The 18,558-nt window shown below is 30.7% G+C and overlaps 1 protein-coding gene across 1 annotated transcript; it reads left to right on the top strand.

Moving 5' to 3' along the window:
• Positions 1-3,988: 3,988 nt before the first annotated feature.
• On the top strand, positions 3,989-16,694 carry LOC134721472 (geminin-like). Its single transcript, XM_063584525.1, has 7 exons — positions 3,989-4,148; positions 5,549-5,629; positions 7,046-7,190; positions 8,527-8,609; positions 9,161-9,250; positions 13,033-13,240; positions 14,246-16,694. The coding sequence occupies exons 1-7, from the start codon at positions 4,053-4,055 to the stop codon at positions 14,302-14,304; spliced, it is 762 nt and encodes a 253-aa protein (XP_063440595.1). The 5' UTR covers positions 3,989-4,052; the 3' UTR covers positions 14,305-16,694.
• Positions 16,695-18,558: the final 1,864 nt, after the last annotated feature.

Here is an 18,558-nt window from a genome sequence, read left to right as displayed (position 1 = left end):
ACAACTGGGGTCATTTACTTAATTAACTCTGTATAAATCAGCTTTTAAAGGACTACATCTGTGTCGCAATTTTGTATGTAGTATATTTTCTATCCTGTTTCCAATGAAATAATATTTAGGTACCAAAAAAGAAATATCATTTCTCCGGATGGTGTTTTTGAAATTTGGAGATGATTGTATGGATCTAATATCTAATGGTAATAAATTCCATGCTCGAATTGAAGAAGGGAAAAAAGATTTAGAAAATATGTCCAATCTACATCTTGGTACTCTATAGTGGGAACGGTTTCTAGTATTATAATAATTATCATCTGTATAATTCGAGATACAATCCATAAGATATTCTGGAACATTATTGTTGTGTATTTTATGAAATAAACATAATTTACGTCTATTTCTTCTAGAACTCAAAGTTTCCCATCCAGTTTCAAAAAGTAGGGATTCTATACTTGCAAATTGCGGAAGTCCAGTAATAATTCTGGCTGCCTCAAACTGCAAGCGCTCAAATTTTTTCAGAATCTCTAACACACGTCCATCCCATAGCTCACATGCATATTCTAAAAGTGGAAGTATGTATGCAAGATATATCTTATTAAGATTGTTTCTGTTAAGAATATATTTCAATTTTCTCAGAACAAAATTTTTTTCAGTGGCACTACAGCAAATGTTATCTATATGTACTGACCACTTACAATTATCAGAAAAAGTAACACCCAAATGTTTATGGTCATCAACCTTTTTAATCAATTCTCCATTAAATTTCAAATAAATAGGCTGTGAATCCTTACGGAAATTAAAAACCATATATTCTGTTTTCTGAGGATTAAAATCTACAAGCCATTGTTTTGACCAATCATTTAATGTTTGTAGATCCTCAAAAAAACAAAAACAATAGACATGTGCTTTAAACCTGTTTCATTGTACCATGTGACTTTACTCATTTGAATAACTCTGACCAGCATTCAATTAAGTCATATGATTACTGAGCTTTCTGTATAAATGATTTTATCCTTAGTAATATTTTCCACTGGTCATTACTAGTATTACATTTTAAAAAACTACAAAGTACTTTTTTGGCAAAATTCAGTTTAGAAATAAAATTTTGTGAAAAAAAATTATACAAAACATATTTGTTAGTTATTTATTGAAAGTTTGATCTGCTTACTATGATTAATTTTAGGAAAAAACAAACACAAAATACACACAACATTTTTCTTTATTAAGGCCATTCATAATCTTCAGTCTCATCTCCATCACTTAAATCAATCATTTCAATTTCAGATTATTTTTCTAATTTCATCCTGTATAGCATCCTTTTGCCAGTATTTTGGTTCAATATTGTTTTTTACAAGATTTCATGAATTGAACCCTGTTGTACTATTTATCTGTTCAAATCCTTTTTGAATAAGGGATTTCACATCATTTTGTTTAAATGTAGAGTTTTCCTGACCAAAAAATCCTTTCAAATTTCCCAAAATAAGTTCAATAGGGTTAAACTCGCAGTGATATAACAAAAATTCATCAACCTTGTATACAGGGTCAATTTTTTGGGATTTAATTATTTCTTTAAATCTTAGGGGTTTTTTTTCATGTCAAATTAACACCAAGTTTATTTAAAAAGTCAACCATGTCACCTTTTCTGGAATTAGATGTGGGAGGTTTTGTACCCTCGCCACGCACGCTATGATATGACGCCTTGTCCATTACTATTAGACTTTTTTTGGCAATGCTGGAACTAATTGTTTTTCTATTCATTGTTCAAATCTTTTGGTGTTCATCTCCGTATGGTAATCTCGTCCGTCCGTACTGATACCCTTAAAAACTAAATCACATCCCTTTAAAAAAACTTATCACACCCAGCATGCAAAACAACGAATCTTTGACCTTTACCTAGGGGGATTTTCTGTTTTTTTGCATCTTCTGAACTAGTCCATTGATGGGAAGTTGTATAGTTGGTATCAACCCAAGTTTCCTCCAAATAAACAACAGTATAACCTTCTTCACGCTTTTTCTTAATTGTCCTAAGATATTGTATGCGGTGGTTAACAATGTCCTTTCTTTCAACTAAACCTTTTCTGTTTTTATCCACTCTCTTATATCTAAAGTCTAACTCATGCAGAGTTTTCCATAATTTGTATTTTGAGAGACCAAGGATTTGTATAGTTAGAACTAACTATACAAATCCTTGGAAATAGACTAATTTCATGATTTTTTTCCAAAAGTTGTTTTAAATTTCCTTTAAATAAATTATGCACAGTAGTTTTTATAAGATCTTTGTCAAACTGATCAATTTTGTCCTTTTTAGTTGACACACTTTTTGGCTTCAAGATTTCTTCTGAACCAAGCTTTTTTTTATAAAGCTTTCACTAACTTTCAAACAATGGGCAGTTCTTTTTGTGGTATTATGTCATGAATGAAATGGAGCTCCCCGCTTTGACTCGACAAGAAAATAGTTGAACACTTTCAGAATAATATCCTTTTTTTCTTTAGAAATTTTTGAAGGCATTTTAATTCCTTTCTTTATTCATAAGTAATGGAGTCAATGCATAATTTAAAAACAATATAAAAAAAGGCCTCTTTTAATAGTCAAGGTATTTTGGGTTATATTTTATCTAATTTTTCATTTTTAAAAGTCATAATTAAGCTGTGGGTTTTTTTCAAGAAAAAGGTAAATATCAAATATATTCTGTAAATAATTATTTGTAAAACTTTTTAGAGCCTCTCCATTTTGTTACTACTGTTACCATGCTTAAAGCAGGAAAAGCTTGCTTAAATTCTTTCAGAAGGTATAAATTAAGGGTACAAAATTTTAGTCCATAGAAAAATTAGATCCATCAGAGTGATACCTTTTCTGAAAAGGAAATGTATATATCAACAGGCCAAAAAATCATATGCAGCTCATTTTTTTCTATATTTTTTTTATAGAAAAGTTCGAGGATCAACTTTTGGTGGAAATAAATTACTGGACCTAAAAATGCAGACTGTCACACTGAAAAATGGCATAAAAACATGTAATAAACAATCTTGAGTAAATGTAGGAAGATGTGGTGTGAGTGCAAATGAGACAACTCTCCATCCAAATAACAATTTATAAAAGTAAACCATTATAGGTCAATGTGCGGCCTTCAACACGGAGCCTTGGCTCACACCGAACAAAAAGCTATAAAGGGTCCCAAAATTATTAGTGTAAAACCATTCAAACGGGAAAACCAACGGTCTAATCTATATAAAAAACGAGGAACGAGAAAAATGTATAAATTACATAAACAAACGACAACTACTGTACATAATATTGAGGTTCGTAAAACCCCACTCGGAAGATACGGCTGAATTAATTTCAACGATTTGCTATCTCATTCATACAATAAATAATTATGCTTATATTAAAAAAATACTTTGAAGGCATAAGTTTTATGATTGGATTGTACATATGTCAAAAAACGCAGAAATGTCTGAAATATGTTGAGTTTTTAAGTATTAATTTTGTCCTCTATTGTTTCGTTGTTGTTTTTTTTTATTCTCCAGGTGAGAATATGTATTATAATTTTTTTACGATTTCATTCAATTGAATTTTTTTTTAAATAAGGGGGAAAATCAGATAATTAAAACGCTTCATGCAGATAAGAAATACAACCAAATAATCGAATAAACCTTTAAAATGAACTTTGGAATATGCTGCTAAAAAGATAAAAAATTAAAAAACAGAAATGACAACATAATATTTTCTGGAAGAAACGATTGTTTTTGATTGGCAACCAATGTTGATGTAACTTCTTACATTACTTGTGACTCTCAGGTATACGTGCTAAACTTTACACAATTAAGATTATGTTATTTTTTAGTTTTCTTTAAAATTGGTTCGTGTTTAACAACTTTTCTTTAAAAGTTGTCAGAGCTGTCTTAAAAGCTGTCATAGTTGTTTTTGTCCGAGAAATCTTTGGCCGAAATGTCATCTATTCGGTCCCGGCTAGGTACATCGTTACATAATTTAGAATGTTCTTTTAATTTGTCACGTGGTCAACATTGCGGGAAATTCAATCAACAGACAAACGATGGCGTCCACAACATTGCAACCCCAACAAAAAGAAACTGAAAATATTCCAGCAGTTATTAAAACCAACAGTAAAGCAAAGGACTTAACCAGACTAGTGAATATATTTTTTGTTTATATACTTGCTGGCTGACTAAATTACGATTAGCACCTATTCCAAACAAATAATTTTTATGTCTTGACTACTGACGTACTGTAGAGAAAGAAAGGCGACTTTTATATTTTTTTATAAATTTGTTTAACTTTGAAGACGTCACGTCATAATTATTTAGACTATTCACCACTAAGCTCTTAGAAATGTAGGTCTTTCCACCACCAAGCATTTATGGTATGAAAAGCTTTTGTTGATTTCATACCATAAATTCAAAAGGAGAAAAGCAGTCCCTGTACTGTACACTTGTTTTTTTTTTACACTAGAGTAGAAAACTGGGGTCTTCTCTGAAAATAAAGAATAGAATCAGCAATATTCAACCTGCTCAATACATGTAGTCTTTGGCGTCACAGCAATACATGTACATTTTGTACATTAAAATGACCTTTTCAGACAACTGATTTATTAAGACTTTATCGTCTCGTATTGTGTTTTCGACCATCTGACGTTTTTTTTACCTAATTCCACTTTCACTTCCCATATGCTGCGCATGCCCGCATGACGTCATATTCTGCTGCTATAGTTAGTAACAAAAGCAAATGATACCACGTGGGATGAACATTTTTCAAATAAAGTTATTGTATTAAGTATCCTCGTGTATTGTATTTTCGACCTACTAACATATTTTTCCGAAATTCCCTGTTATATGTTTGAACATAGACATACCTAATATTTTGAGAGTCACTAGTATACTTGTGCATAAAATAATTGTATCGGAAATATATTTCGATCTTTAATTTATTTTTTCATTTGAGTTCATTAGATCGATGGCACCTTTGTTGACAAAAACAAACATCTTGTGTTTTCGACCTATCTAATAAAACGGGTCAAAAGTCGGAAACGACGTGTCGTACAAATCGGGAATTGGTTTTAAATTTGATACCAAAGTTTATATCAAAGTGTTAGAGGCGATCAAACTTATGACTTAAAGAATTAAATGGTTAAATATACAACTATAAGATATAACATATTATTTTGATGTCTTTTTTGGACAAGTTGTACACATTTCAGAATGGGGCACTTTAGAAGACTTGTATGGTCTTGTATACATTCATGTTTTTGTTAAATACTTTGGTTAATCCATTGTGAAGTGAGGTTGGTGAGTATTGTCTGCAATTTCCACTGACACTGTTTTTTCTGTAAATAAAATTTAACTGATATTTTTTTTTTCGGTAAAAAGCTGCAAGGAGCATGCATATTTCCGTATTCAAATTAACTTTAAGTTTTCATACTAACATTTGTATTTTAGATTTTTCATAAATTTGTACATTTTGTGCTTGCATTTGTATCTTAGATTTTCATGCTTGCACGACTTTCAAAAATGTACATTTGTTTCTTATTAACAGAATCAGAATGAAAGCAGAAAAACACTTCAGACTCTCCAGTATTCAACAGGAGCTCCAATATCCCCAATTAGAAAAATTGTTGTAAGTAAAATATTGTTTCAAGCTGAGTTTTTCTAGTACAATGTATGAACAGATTACTGGTTAAACATCTTTTTACATCATGGCATTGTCATGGGCATATTAAAGCATAACAAGATTTTTCCCGTCACTGCATTTTGTTGAAATAATGACATACATCATGTTCATGACATTTACAAATGTTTTTGTATGCAGCAAACATTTACAAATTCTTTAGAGCTTTTGGATTTGCCACACTCTTTTGAAGATAGTTTTGTTTTCTTTGAAACAACAGTTATGTTTTATAAACTCTCGGTCTGTTAACATGTTTGGCTACAGACTCATGAAATTTCAATGAATCTAAGATTTACTAGTTACTACTACAGGCTAATAGAACCTACATGTATACCAATTTTTCCAAACAGTATTGTCTTGTCTGTGGTTGCAAAAGTTATTGTGAAGACTGCTAACTCTACATGTATGCACACACTCAAGCATAATATTGATTCTAATTTGTTGTTTCTTCATATATTCTTTTATATTACAATTGATTTATCACACATTTTTTATACGCCCGTCAAAATTTTGACGGGACATATTATGGTATACAAATGTCCGGTGTCTGTCCGGCGTAAACATGTCGCACCGTAACTTGAGAACGACTTATTCAAATTTCATGAAACTTAATATAGTTGTTTCTTATGATGGTCAAGTGATCTGTATACTTTTTGGTGAAAATAAGATTTAAACTTTTTGAGTTACGGCACTTTGTAACTAAAACAAGGGTGTGGGTTTTTGCACATGTCACACCGTATCTCAAAAACGATTCTTGATTATTGCTTAAAACTTTACACACTTCTTAGTTATATTAATCTTAATATCTGTATACTTTTTGGTGATGATTCAAAATTTCATTTTTGAGTTATTGAGTATTTTGTAAAAAAGGGGGAGGGTTTTTTTTACATGTCGCGCCGTATCTCAAAAACGATGTATGATTATTGCTTAAAATTTCACACACTTCTTTGTTATATTAATCTAAAGATCTGTATACATTTTGGTGATGATTCAAAATTTCATTTTTGAGTTATTGAGTATTTTGTAAAAAAGGGGGAGGGGGTTTTTACATGTCGTGCCGCATCTCAAAAATGATTTATGATTATTGCTTTAAACTTAACACATTTTTTTGTTATATTAATCTAAAGATCTGTATACTTTTTGGTGATGACTCAAAATTTTATTTTAGTGATATTTGTAAAAAAAAAAAACAAGGGGGGGGGTTCACATGTCTCGCCATGTATCAAAAACAATAAATGGTTATTGCTTAAAATGTTATCAGAAACTATTTATGATTATTGCATTAAATTACTACACAAGACGTCGGGCGTATCATGCGCTCATGGCGCAGCTGTTTATTAAAACATGTAGAACATTTTTTTGTAGAAACCACAGAAGAAAAATTTGATACAGAAAGTTCAAAAGCCAATTACAATATTTGTAGACCCACCAAAGAAAAAGTTAGATGACAAAGCTAGTCAGACAGAAAAGTCACAAAATGGTTCAGAAGCTTATAATATGCTGGTGTCAGGTAATCAAATAAAAAAATATGACTAAGAAGTGAATACTATTATCTCAGAAATCCAAGACTAAAATTCAAACCATAAAGGAAAGATCAAACCTTGAAATTAGACTTGAAAATTGTATAATCTGTACATTAAGGAAATGCAGAGTATGCTTCAATGAGACAGTAACCCAACAACAACAAATAAAAAAAACCTGAAACATCTATTCTAATGGTCTCCATAACCATTTTCAAAAAATAGACATTGTTTATGTACAAAATGTTTAGCTCTAAATTGTGGAGAGTCTAGAAAAATAGTAAATAAGTTCAACTGACTACCAAAGTCAATGTTCTGCTGTCAACATCTGATTCTCTGAATATTTAGTATTCAAATCTAAATTTCGCTGGTTTTTTTTTTCTTTCTAGTTGTTAATACGAAGAATTATACATTTGTATCTTTAAAATAACAAGATTTTGGGGATTTTCCTTATAATCAAATTTGGTACTTTTCATCTCCTTTTTCACATCTCTTTTGTTGAATGATGAATCTGAAGAAAAATCTATGGAAGGATTAATGTCTTTCTGGAGGAATTTATTGGTGTATAAATTGCTAATTCACTCACAATGTCACAATATATTTTTGAGTGACTTGGTCTGGTTTATGCACCAAAATATTCCCTTAAAAATGCATTTAATGCTGATAATTCTGCAAAATTCAAATAGTTGAATTAAATTTCCCAATCGGTATCCTCTTTCACACTTAAACATTGTTTATTTGTGTCAATGTAGCCCTGTCACATGAATAAATATTTTGGTTAACGCTTAAAAAGGAATTCCATGAAACTTGCTTTCTGATAAAAACTACAAAATATCTTATTTTTATTCAAATAATTTTGTTTTTATTATTTGATTCAAACAACAAACTCCCGCAAAGTGGAAAGGGATTAATATACATTGTAAGTTGCAAAACTTGTTTCCCAATCCACTATAAATAAATATGTTTAAACTAAATTAACCTAACAACAAACTCGAAGTGAAATAAATATTCGTAAAACTGAGTTGGTTCCTGTTATCATCACCACTATCTTGCATTGTTTACAAGGGTTATAAAAAATAGTTCCATCAACATTGTCTATCGAATAAAAGATAACTAAAGGCTACTGCTGGAAGCTCACTCAACCAATCATATTACATGTGTTCTTTAATATGCAAATCATATAAGAAATATTGTTTCTTCATATAAAGCCAAAAATTATTTCCTTGATGGCCTTAAATACAAGTCTGGAATTGAGATCTTATTATGTTTTGACAGCCATGTTTTTATCCTTTGTGTATTGTTTCACCAATAAATGTTATTTTGCAGAGGAGATCCCTGAAACCTACTGGAAAGACTTAGCAGAAGAAAGGAGGAAAGCTTTAGATGAATCACTACATGAAAATGAGCAGGTGTATATTTTTTCAATTATTAATTATGTAGATACATATCTATTTTTAACTGGAATATGATTTAATGTAATACAGGCCATAAAATCATATATGCAGTTTTTTTGGCAGCATTGAAAAGTAACCTGCTTGTCATAAGCAGAATTAAGAGTTTTACAGCACACCAATCTTTTACACCAGTCAATGTTCTCCCCTTAACTTTCAATTAGCATCCTTGTTAAAAGGAAATTAGTAAATATTATCTTGTTTCTGGAAATAACAGCATCACATTCATGACACAATCAAAAAAAAAATCAATTACGACAACATTATATTCTAGCAATATAACATTACATTACCATGATGCTAAAAGGCACTGGAGAGAACACTTGACAGTTATTTCATTTCAAGTTCTGTGGTTGTTGAGAGTCATTTTTGCCAACAGGGCTTGACTGCAACTCTCTTCTTAATTAACATAACTGTGTATTAGAATCATTATATACTTTGAATTTTATCCTAAAATGCTTCATAAGAAAATGTGGTCAATAATCATTGGTTTTCATTTCCAATTTCAGTTGCATAAAGAAGTGACTGAACTGAAAGATGAGAATGACAAGCTGTCAAAAGTGGCTAGTCAGGCTGAGTACTTTGCAAACGTTCTCAAAGTAAGTGAATGTAGTCAAAAGAAATTCATTGCTTTGCACACATTATATAATATATATATACTTTATAGTACAGCCCGAAGAATGCCCTCAGATTTGAGGGAATCTCAAATTTCACAACTGATTACCTTCACAGCTTGAAGTCCTTGTAATTTATATATCACTCTTCCCAATAAACTGACCACAGATGTTACACATAGATTATCTGATAAGAAAGTCAATATTTTGGCATTTTCTGTCTTTACTTGAGGAATAAATATTTCTACTACATGTAACATTATCTATATATTCTTCATAAGATTTTGACAATCAAGTCACTGTTTTTTATCAATCATGTTCAAATACAGTTAAAGGAATAAAAAATAAAGTTATGCATTTTTTTTCATTTTTAATTTTCATTTTTTTTAAATGTTGAAAATATTGATAATTATTGTCATTTTGAAGATTATTTTTGGTAAAAAATAAATATTCTTTGTAATTTTCACATTTTTTTGATAAATTTGATTAAATGATAAAACAAAATCACTTATTTTTTATGTAACATATTCATGAAGCAAAGACAATTAGGGATAAGTACATCCCTCCCCCTTTTTATACGCCTGATTACAGGAAGTCTTATGGTATATTTTTGTCCGTCCTTCTTTAGCATGTCAGACGTTAACATTATGTAGTATTTGGAGAAAAACTCAAAAATGCTTTCAGTAGTTCTTATGAAACTTTGGTGATATGTTTATATCTATTTATTTAAGATCTCTTTCGCTTTTTATAAATTTTAGATTTCACATTTCTGAGTTATGGGATTTTAATCATGAAAAGGAGTGATTCTCTAGTTTTCAGACAATAACCTTGAAGTGCTTTGACCATTTTTTGTTAAACTTTGTTGACTGATTTATATCTATTAAGATTACCCCCTTTTTCATAAATTTCTGGTATGACATTGAGAAGTTATTGAACGGTATTCTTGAAAACCGTTAGGTATATCATGTGCTCTAGCTCATGGCGTAGCTGTTTATTATTTTTATGCCCCACCTACAATAGGAGAGGGGATTTATGTTTTCTGGTTGTAGTGTCCGTTCGTCAGTTTGTTTGTCTGTCCTTATGTCTGTCCAGCTATATGTTAAAGTTTTTGGTCAAGGTAGTTTTTGATGAATTTGGAATCCAATCAAGTTGAAATTAGTACACATGTTCCCTTTGATATGATCTTTCTAATTTTAATGCCAAATAAGAATCTTTACCCCAATTTTACTGAACATAGAAAATGATAGTGCAAGTGGGGCATCCATGTACTGTGGACACATTCTTGTTGTGCTTAGTTTTCATTTTTAAAACATCTTCAAGTGCTGGATTTTTTCCCTGTGTTGAAGACCCATTGGTGGCCTTCATCGGTTTTCTGCTCTTTTGTCGGGTTATTGTCTCTTTGACATGTTCCCCATTTCCATTCTCAATTTTATTTCATGTTTCAACTTATTTTCTCTTATTTTAAGCGTTTGATCTCACTCATTTCAATGTAATACTATAACAAAAAGAGTGGTTTTTGCATATTGCCCCTCTATTCAGTGGAAACTAGAAAGGTATGTGTGTGCACTCCACATTTGCCCATGAACAGAATTAGGAAATATTTTATTCTTAAAATGAAAAATATATGGTCCTGAACCTGATTTATTTCAATATAGTTATTTGAGTACACAAACTTCGTAAGAGGGGCCTTCTCCAGTCAGGCTTCAGTGCTTCCCTATTTAATCAATCAAATTTTTCCCAGAAAAAAGGGGGGTGTCTAAATCCGCCTCTAGAGTATCCCCATAAGTGAAACCAAATTCGAACCATTCTAAGTATTACAAGAAAGGAAACGTTAGGGATACCACCAGATGATATGTGACCGTAACCGAAACACCTCCTTTAGTATTAGAAACACAGACCAGTTTTTTTTTTATTTATATTCTAAATATACACACACAATAAATATATTACAAGCTTGCAAGTGGGAATTCAAAAATAAATCAAAATAAATGCTAAAAAATATATTCCATAAAAACAATATTTATCATAGCATTTCCAAATTAGCTGCAGAAATCCTAAAGAAAAATTAAATTTATATATTATTTAAATGCATTTTTAAAGTAAATTTTTTTCATTCAAAATACCTTGACTGAGAATATTTTGTAGACAAGAATATAAAATGTATTAAGTGCAGAGGATATGGAAAGTAAATAATCTTGACAATGCAGCCAACCATCTGTGTTCATTTGATAACATCAGTGGACACCAACTGCGATAGAAGCACTTCACCTTATTATTTAATTGCTTGTATAAACAATCAATTACATGGTTTCAATGTTGAATATCAGGGAAAATCCGGGCTGTTCTCTACAGTATATATATGTACTGGTAAATATTCCAGGAATAATTTATATGATCATATGCCTATTTTATGTACCTAAAATGTTTACAATCAATCAAAAGATCATTTCGGAAACATTTATTAAAGTTTTTGTGTTGTATTTAATGCAAATTTGTAGAAGTGTGTCACTAACATTTGGAACCATATGAGCCTGTGGAGCATAGATTGACTGAAAAAAAAAACCATTATTATTTCTTAATTCATGTAATTACCTTGAAACATTGTGTTTTATGGCAGGTGATTTCACTGTGTATCAAAAGAAGCAGAAATCTTTGGTCTTAAAATACATTAGGAATATGGCCTAGTCATATATATATATAACATCTTCATGCCTTATATATCATGTACTGTAGTAGTAGTACGCCGCTAGATTAAAAGTGACGAGGAAAGGTAACACTTGGCCAGCGAAAGCTCTATTATTTGTATAGTCCAGGTGGTCGTGTGGTCTAGCGGGACGGCTGCAGTGCAGGCAATTTGGTGTCACGATATCACAGTAGCATGGGTTCGAATCCCGGCAAGGGAAGAACCAAAAATTTGCAAAAGCAAATTTACAGATCTAACATTGTTGGGTTGATGTTTAGACGAGTTGTGTATATATATATATATATATACCTCAAATTAAGAGCAAATAAAATCTGGTAGTATTGTCTTATTAGAATATAGAATCATTAATGTAAAATTGAATAGTTTTTACAATGGTTTTATATTTTCAATATATATAAATTAGAAGATGTGGTATGATTGCAACTGAACCTACTCTCAACAACAGAACAAATGAAACAGAAATTAATAACTTCAGGTAACCGTATGGCCTTCCACAATGAGTAAAACCCATATTGAAAAGTCAGCTATAAAAATTCCTGAAATGATGTAAAACAGTAACTGTTCAGACAGGCAAACAAATGTCGGGATTAATGTACAAAATAATGAACGGAAAACAAATATGATATATAGCACAAAACAATGAATTACAGGCTCCTGATTCTGGACCAGCACATACAGAATTTGGCGGTTTTAAATACTAAGCAGGCATCAATCCTTCCCTAACCTTGGACTTGGTGTAACAGTATAAACAAACTAAAAAATCAGATAAAAAGAGCTTAACTAGAAGCTGAATTTTCTATTGATGAAAATTTTCACTTAAGTAATTGAATACATGCATTGTTTTGCAAAAATAGAGATAACTAATGTATTTCAAGATGACCCTTCAAAGACCTACATGCCACTTGATTTTACTGTATCCATTTATGTAACTCTGCCTATGCATTGCTAGCCTACATTACTTAATATCAACTTGTGTTATTAATAAAAAAAATAATATTGTAACTTATTTATTATTGCATGTGGGAGAATGAGAATATATATTTTTTTACTTTTTGGATTTCAGGAAGTGTTAGGTGCTGACGAAGAAGACAAAGATGACCAGAATGTGTTAGATAGTACTGACAATAAGGAAGTGAAATCTGATATTTGTGACAAACTAGGATGTGAACTGTTGGATAAGAGTGAAAAAGACCTGGACTCAAATGAAAAATCACATAAATCTGAAGAATCAGTATCTACACACTTAGTAGAGAATTCTACTACAGAAACTGGTAAATAGGATTTAAAAATGTTTAATTGCAAATATTAAAAGGAGATACCAATTTCTGGTCATCTAAATGATAACATGATTCCCAAACATCAGGATCAGTACAATAGACCACTTTCGAGTTCATCCGTCACCGGAAAAAACTCGTCAATTATATGCGCCTTTATCACCGTCATTTGTGCGTTTAGGGGCGTCGTCACTTCCTTCCAATGTTGAGCGAGTGGTTGGAAAACTATAATTCTATATTGTACGAATTATTCGGCAAATTGAATTCTCAAAATTCACAATTAACACTGCTGTCATTAGGGAATTGTCAGTAAGTACCTACAGAGCAACCATTATTTCTAGTTTATCCTGCACAAAGACGATCACCAAGACGCTTGATGAACGTAAATAGTGCAGGGATACAGGCGAGCCCCTCTATCTGGTAAATGACGTCATAAAGGCGTGCATAATTGACGAGTTTTTGCCGGTGACGGATGAACTCGAAAGTGGTCTATTACAAGAGATTTTTACTATAAAAACTGGTAAATAGGTTGAAATATGATAAATTGATTCTGCTTACAAAAGGAAGACAACTCATTCATGTTAATTGCTGGTTTTAATATTTCAACATGTTGAAAGAAAAAGTTTAATTGAATCATACTTTTCTCATTAGAGAATTGAATGTCTTCATCAATAGTCTGCAGCTCAACAGTGATGAAGTATGACGTGTTTGCTTTTCAGGTCTGTTCAACACTACCATCCTGTTTTGAAATACTTAGAATTGCATTTGGAGATATGCTTAAATAACAATAAATTGTTTCAAAAAACCTTTCCTTCGGTGTCATTCAAATGTATTGGAACAGGAATTGAAGAAATGAATCTTCTTGTCTAATTTTGAAAAATGTTTGTAATTTGACACAAGATTGGTAAAAGGACATCCACATGTTTCTTTTCTTAGAAAAAATATTTTAGGTTTATAGATAAGAGTTATGTTTAATTAAACTATCTGTCTTATTTTCCACAGAAGACCAGAAACCCACAGAAACAAAATTGGCATCAGAGGACAGTTCAGCAGATAGCTAAAGATTGTCAGTGCAGCTCAAAGTGTTTTTTTACTAGTCTCAGGAAATTGTACAATAAAGATTTTATTTTTTAGCAAATGTTATCAGTAGATGCATCTAAATTTTAAAGACCAGAACAAAATTGTAATGTACATGTTATTTTTGTTGTCAAAATTAGAAATATTTAATTATGCCCCCAAATTAAAAAGGACAGGTTGTAAAAACCTTTGTCCCCATGAAATTCCCCTCCCCCTCTTTTTTTCTTAACTTCAAGTCAGGGCTTCCTAAAATTTTGTATCAACTCTGTGAGCAGTTCATACTGCGTAAAGCATTATTTTCCTTTATTCACCCTTATCAACTTACTGGACCTGTATTTATATTTTCTACTAACCCTCAGGTCATGCATGTTTGACATTTTCATCACATTTATTTATTTTTTTAATTACAAACCTCTGTCAAATTCAAAATTTGATATCAAGCTTCATAAGAGTATGATATATATATATAGATTCCTACACTGCAACAAGTGTATAACAATATTTCTCCACTCTAGACAGTTAAGTTTTATTATTTAAAGCATGAGGCTTGCCAAGGTTTTTTTAATAATTTTGATTTAACTGTCGAGAGTGGAGAAATATGGTAATACACAAGTTTTAGTGTTTGAATCTGTTTCTCTGATGACTTTTTGTACTTCTTTTTTAAAGATTTTCAGAAACTTGTGTTCTTTATATGCAACGTCATCAGGCATGGTTGCCTTTTTTCATGACATCACAATAGGAATTTCAGAAGAAAACAAAACATATTGACGTCCTAATCCTATTTCGACTAATCATTTGCAGAGAACAGATTTCTCACCAGTGAGAAGAAATATTTTTCTCTCACTGGTCAGGAAATGTAAAAATAGCACAAAAATTAGAGAAACTGTTTTCTCTAATTTTTGCACTATTTTCACATTTTTGACAGGTGTGAGAAAAATATTTCTCCTTAATAGTGAAAAATTTGTGACGTTAAATAATTTTTTTTTGTTTCTTCTGAATTTTCCTATTGTGACGTCATGAAAAAAGTCAACCATATGTCTGAAGACGTCACATAAAAAGTACACAACTTTCTCCAAATCTTTAAATAGGAAGGATACAAATCAATAAAGAAACAGATTCCACCACTCTAACTCATGAATTACAATATTTCTCCACTCTCAACAGTTAAATTCTATTTAAAAAGCTCAGCAAGCCTCGCACTTTGAATATTAAAATTATACTGTCCTGAGTGGAGAAATATCGTAACACACTTGATGAGTAGTGGAATTTATATTAATGCCTATTCACATCCATTTCTCCACTTACTATTTACCAAATACTTATAGCAGGTTATAAGTAAGGAACAGATATTAATTTTTGTTCATTTGTGAATTTATAAAACTTTCTTGAAGTTGAAAAAAATAGAACTCTAACATTTGTTTATAATTGATAAGGGTAAAATTCATGGTCAGTGGTAGACAAATTAATATAAATTTTATGGTATATAATTTGTTTCCCTTAGTATGTGATTGGTGCTAATAGTAAGAAACTACATAACATAAAATTGAATGTATTAAAACTAAATGTAATTTGATTTATATGTGAGAAAAGTATTTATTTTGCTATGTTTAAAAGTAAAAGAGTTTAGTCTTTGTTTGTAAATTGTATGTGTGGTAATATGGTGTATGTATTTGAAACTTGGTAGAATATATATGTCAATTATAAGCGATTTACTTGATGTTGTGAGTCTGACTGGTGAGCAGTGACATACTGTATGGTATTTTTAAATAATTGTGTTATTTTAATTGTATTAAATTAACTGGTTCTTGTTAACTGCTGTTTTTGAAACAATTTGTAATGATGTTATAGCTATATATGTAATAATTTGAAAAATTGATGGCTTGCAATATGTTAATTGCTTTTAATGCCCCTGTCGTAGAGAACAAAGCATTTAGTGTTACCCTTTACAGTCCTTTCATTTACTTTACTTTGGCATTGTTTGGTCCTGCATCTATTTCAAAAAATTTAAATAAACAGATGAAAAGAAAGATTGATTAAAAAGAAGCACTGTTTAGAAATATGTCCATTTATTAATTTTATGTATTATTGAAATGCATGTTAACATTTTTACTAACATGAACATTGGTCTGTTAGGAAATAAAAGAGTGCCTATTAACATATTTAATGACTAAAATTACATATTGTAACAAAATGGGCAGGTATAAAACACATATTTTATATTCCAGTTAAATGTAATTATTTTATATTTGTGTTTTGTATCTACAAAATGTATGTATGTAATTTCAAACCTACTGAAATTGTTGTTCTTTCTTTTTAATATTGTAACTTGCATATATATTTTACATTTCAAATTAAAAAAGTCACTTTGTTGTTATTTATTTTCTCTTTTTGCATTTGAAAACTTACTAAAATGACAAATTATGATACATTGTAGTAAGAAAATTATACCAGAACCACTAAAATTTCAAAAGTTTTAGATATTTTTTCTATGCAACCCCTTGGCAGATTATTTTACTTCTATTTATATTAAATAGTAATGCACAGAAGAAAATATAGTTTAAAGGACTACCCAGGGGAAAGTTTGTTTTGATTGATTGTTGGTTATAAAACATCTTGTATGGTTGCATTGAAGGGAGAGCATTTTTGAAAGAGACCTTGTCAATTAGCATTAAATTGCATACCGTACCTGACAGACATAGATTGGCCAAATTTTGAGTTCTAGTTTAAAATACCTTTCATAAATTCAGTATATCCTGAACTATATCTTAAAAAAGTAAATATATCAATCAAATCCCTATATCTTGGATGAAAGAAAGAAACAAGAGGCTCCCAAGAGCCTGAATCGCTCACCTTAATTTTTTTGGTTAAATCTCTCATCAATGATTATTTTGGCTTTTCAATTTATTTAAATGTTCTTTGAATCGTCCTATTTTCTTCAAAAGCAAAAAAAATAAATCATTTTCTCCTATGTTCTATTTTAGCCATGCCATAGGAGCTATGTTTCTTGACATACAAGGAAAAAAATATAAAATTTATACTAGATACTCTGAAACTCATTTTAGCCTAAGTTCAGCTGAAATTGATACAGCAGTTTCAAAGAAGAAGATTTTTTAAAGTAAGTCAACATGATGAACAAATTGTGAAAAAAATCTTTAAAGGGCAATAACTCCTTAAGGGGTCAATTGACAATTTTGGTCAAATAGACTTATTTGTAGATCTTACTTTGCTTAACATTTTTGCTATTAACAGTTTATCTGTATCTATGATAATAACCAAAAACTGCAAAATTTCTTTAAAATCATCAATTCAGGGGCAAGCATTATACCAGAATAACCAGTTACCCAATTCAGGACAGGTAGACCTTGACCTAATAAATACTTTTAACTTCTTGTCTTATTTGCTCTAAATGCTGGAGTTTTTGAGATATAAGCCAAAAACTGTATTTTACCCTGTGGTCTTTTTTTAGCCATGACGGCCATGTTTTTTGACGAAATAGAAAATAAAAAACAAACTTTATTTTATACACCATACTGATCATTCAGTTGAAGTTTAGTTGAATTTGGTTGAGTAGTTTTAGAGGAGAAGATTTTTTAAAGTTGGCAAATTGTGAAAAATTGTCATTAAAGGACAGTAACCCCTTAAGGGGTCAATTGACAATTTTGGTCATATGAAATTATTTGTAGATCTTACTTTGCTGATCATTTTTGCTGTTTACAGTTTATCTTTATCTATAATAATATTCAAGATAATGACCAAAAACTGCAAAATTTCCTTAAAATTACCAATTAAGTGGCAGCATCCCAACAATGGATTGTTTGATTCATTTGAAAATTTCAGGGCTGATAGATCTTGACCTAATTAACATTTTTACCCCATGTCAGATTTGCTCTAAATGCTTTTGTTTTTGAGATATAAGCCAAAAACTGCATTTGACCCCTATGTTCTATTTTTAGCAATGGCGACCATGTTTGTTGATGGATCAAAACTTTGGATACTATTTATAAACTAGATACCCTAAGGAACATTCAGTTAAAGTTTGGAAGTATTTGGCCCAGTAGTTTCAGAGGAGAAGATTCTTGAAATAGTTTACGACGATGGACGCCAAGTGATGGCATAAGCTCACTTGGCCCTTTGGGCCAGGTGAGCTAAAAAGGCACGTTTTACAAGCAAGAAATCCCTATATCTTGGATGAAAGAAAGAAAAAGGCACGTTTTACAAGCAAGAAATCCCAATATTTT

The sequence above is a fragment of the Mytilus trossulus genome, chromosome 1 (assembly GCF_036588685.1).
Source record: "Mytilus trossulus isolate FHL-02 chromosome 1, PNRI_Mtr1.1.1.hap1, whole genome shotgun sequence".
Lineage (NCBI taxonomy): Eukaryota > Metazoa > Mollusca > Bivalvia > Mytilida > Mytilidae > Mytilus > Mytilus trossulus.
The sequence above is the reverse complement of the archived record's forward strand: the minus strand, read 5'-3'. Positions and strand labels throughout refer to the sequence as shown.